This window comes from Herpailurus yagouaroundi, unplaced genomic scaffold, assembly GCF_014898765.1.
Source record: "Herpailurus yagouaroundi ecotype Mexico unplaced genomic scaffold, PumYag 67793, whole genome shotgun sequence".
Taxonomy (NCBI): Eukaryota; Metazoa; Chordata; class Mammalia; order Carnivora; family Felidae; genus Herpailurus; species Herpailurus yagouaroundi.
The window spans coordinates 18,413,630-18,415,633 of NW_024420586.1; the positions used below are offsets into that span (position 1 = coordinate 18,413,630).

Genomic DNA, 2,004 nt, shown 5'->3' on the forward strand with positions numbered 1-2,004 from the left:
AGATTAATCTAAAAGACGTAACTAAATGTGCATCTTAACTGGATCCTGGATCCCCCCCTCCAACGTGAAAGAAAAAAAAAAAAACAGCCCAAAACTATAAAACTTAAATATGCACTGCATATTAAATAGTACTGTATCTATTAAATAGTACTGTATCTAATGTTAAGTATCTGAGTGGATTATTGTACTGTGGTTAAGTTAGGAGAATGTCCTTGTTAAGATCCAGATGCCGAAAGATTTAGGGGTGGAATGTCACAGTATCTGCAATGCTCAGGCAAACTGTATAAGGACTAAAATTGTGTACTTGGTTGAAGGATTCTGTATCAACATCTAGTCAACACTGTCCACAGACTGGGCAGAACAAGCCAAGTTTTCCCCTGGATAGTTGAAGAGAAGCACACAGCTGAACGGACACTCACCTCCCTGCGTGCCACGTGGAGCCCTGAGAGTTCTACGATGGCCACACCCCAATGGCGAGTGAAGACGAGGCTGCGGTCTCACCTTTGTTAGAGGAACGAGCACGCACGCTCTGCATCCTTTCTGAAAGCGCTGCTTACGGATGATGGCGAGGCTACGCCTTCCATCTGCAAACGCAACGGAACCTCGTTAAGTGCTTGTCAGATACACTTTACGGCCGTCACGTGAAGGCGGAAGGGCGTGGCCACACCTCCTGCACTTAAAGACACGTGCGACAGAGGCATGCGCTGTGTGGAGCACTTTATGGCAGCCACGCCAAGGCGGGAGGCCAGCGGCCGATGCTGCGTGGGGCGGGGTCTGCGTCCACGTCTTTGGAGGCTGGCTGTTATTCTGTTGGTGCTCCCACCGTTCGGCGATCATGGCGACGGTGGCAGCACTGTGGCGGAGAGCGAGGGACTACATGAAGACCAAGGAGTTCCGGGAATACCTGACCAGAGTGCACTTCTGGGGTCCTGTGGCCAACTGGGGCCTGCCGCTGGCCGCCTTTAAGGATATGAGGGCACCGCCCGACATCATCGGCGGCCGCATGACGACGGCGCTCATCTTCTACTCGATGGCCTTCATGCGTTTCGCCTATCGCGTACAGCCTCGAAACTTGCTGCTGTTGGCGTGCCACACCACCAACGTCATGGCGCAGAGTGTGCAGGCGGGCCGCTTCGTAATCCACCACTACGGCGGCACCGCCACCACCACCGCTGCCACCACCACCGCTGCCACCACCACCACCAACGACCCCACCATGGTTCACTGCAGCGACCGTGTGTGTGCTAGCGACTTTGAGGATGACAACTCCTGCTAGGCAGCCCCCAGCTCCAACCCGTCGTCCTCCAAACCTGGCTGAGCGGGCCCGATTGAGTTTTTGCAGGTTGCAAGCACCGAACTGTTACTCTTCCTGAAGAGAAGGCCAGTGAAAAGTTTGGTTTTGACTCAAATAAAACAGTTCGAATCTGATTTAAACCTGCAGTTTGGTTAATAAAAAAAATAGAAAGTAGCAAAGAACGGAAGCTGCAGAGTGTTTATTTCGGGCTCTGAAAATAGTGTTGTTTAGGGGAGGGTAGATTGGCTGGTCTTTCTCTTCACGGGACCTGCACACACCTCGAGGGGTAGTTTTTACAGGGGAGGAAGACTGAATGAAAGCTCTCTTGGGATGTTCTGTTACTTGTTTTGGGGTGTCCAGGCCAAGTAACGGTGCCTAATAGCATTCATGATTTTCAAAACTTGGTACAGGCATTAATCTCTTACAGCAAAAATAACTCGGGGGCTATGTCTACCAAGGGAAATACTTCAAAGTGGGTTTAAATGAGTTCAGTGAAACCCAGTTTGGTCTTTTAAAAGGGGTACTTACTTATTAAGAGAACCTAGAATCTCTTGGTGGCTGGAGAGCAATGACAGACTCTACCATAGAAACAAGATAAACAACCCCGAGGTCTGTTGCTGTCAACCCTGGATTTTAGGTAACTAGAGAATAAGAACGACAAAATCTTAACCCTTTCCTCTTTTCTTCATGCCTAGAAATGGGGGGGGAGG

General features: G+C 50.1%; 1 protein-coding gene across 1 annotated transcript; it reads left to right on the forward strand.

Annotated features, from left to right (window-relative positions):
• The first annotated feature begins 522 nt into the window (after positions 1 to 522).
• On the forward strand, positions 523 to 1,428 carry MPC1L (mitochondrial pyruvate carrier 1 like). The gene has a single exon (XM_040468807.1). It carries the CDS (start codon positions 836 to 838, stop codon positions 1,274 to 1,276), a length of 441 nt encoding a protein of 146 aa, XP_040324741.1. The 5' UTR covers positions 523 to 835; the 3' UTR covers positions 1,277 to 1,428.
• The last annotated feature ends 576 nt before the right edge of the window (positions 1,429 to 2,004 follow it).

Coding starts and splice junctions, on each gene's coding strand:
- MPC1L (XM_040468807.1), top strand. CDS start 836: ATGGCGACGGTGGCAGCACTGTGGCGGAGAGCGAGGGACTACATGAAG.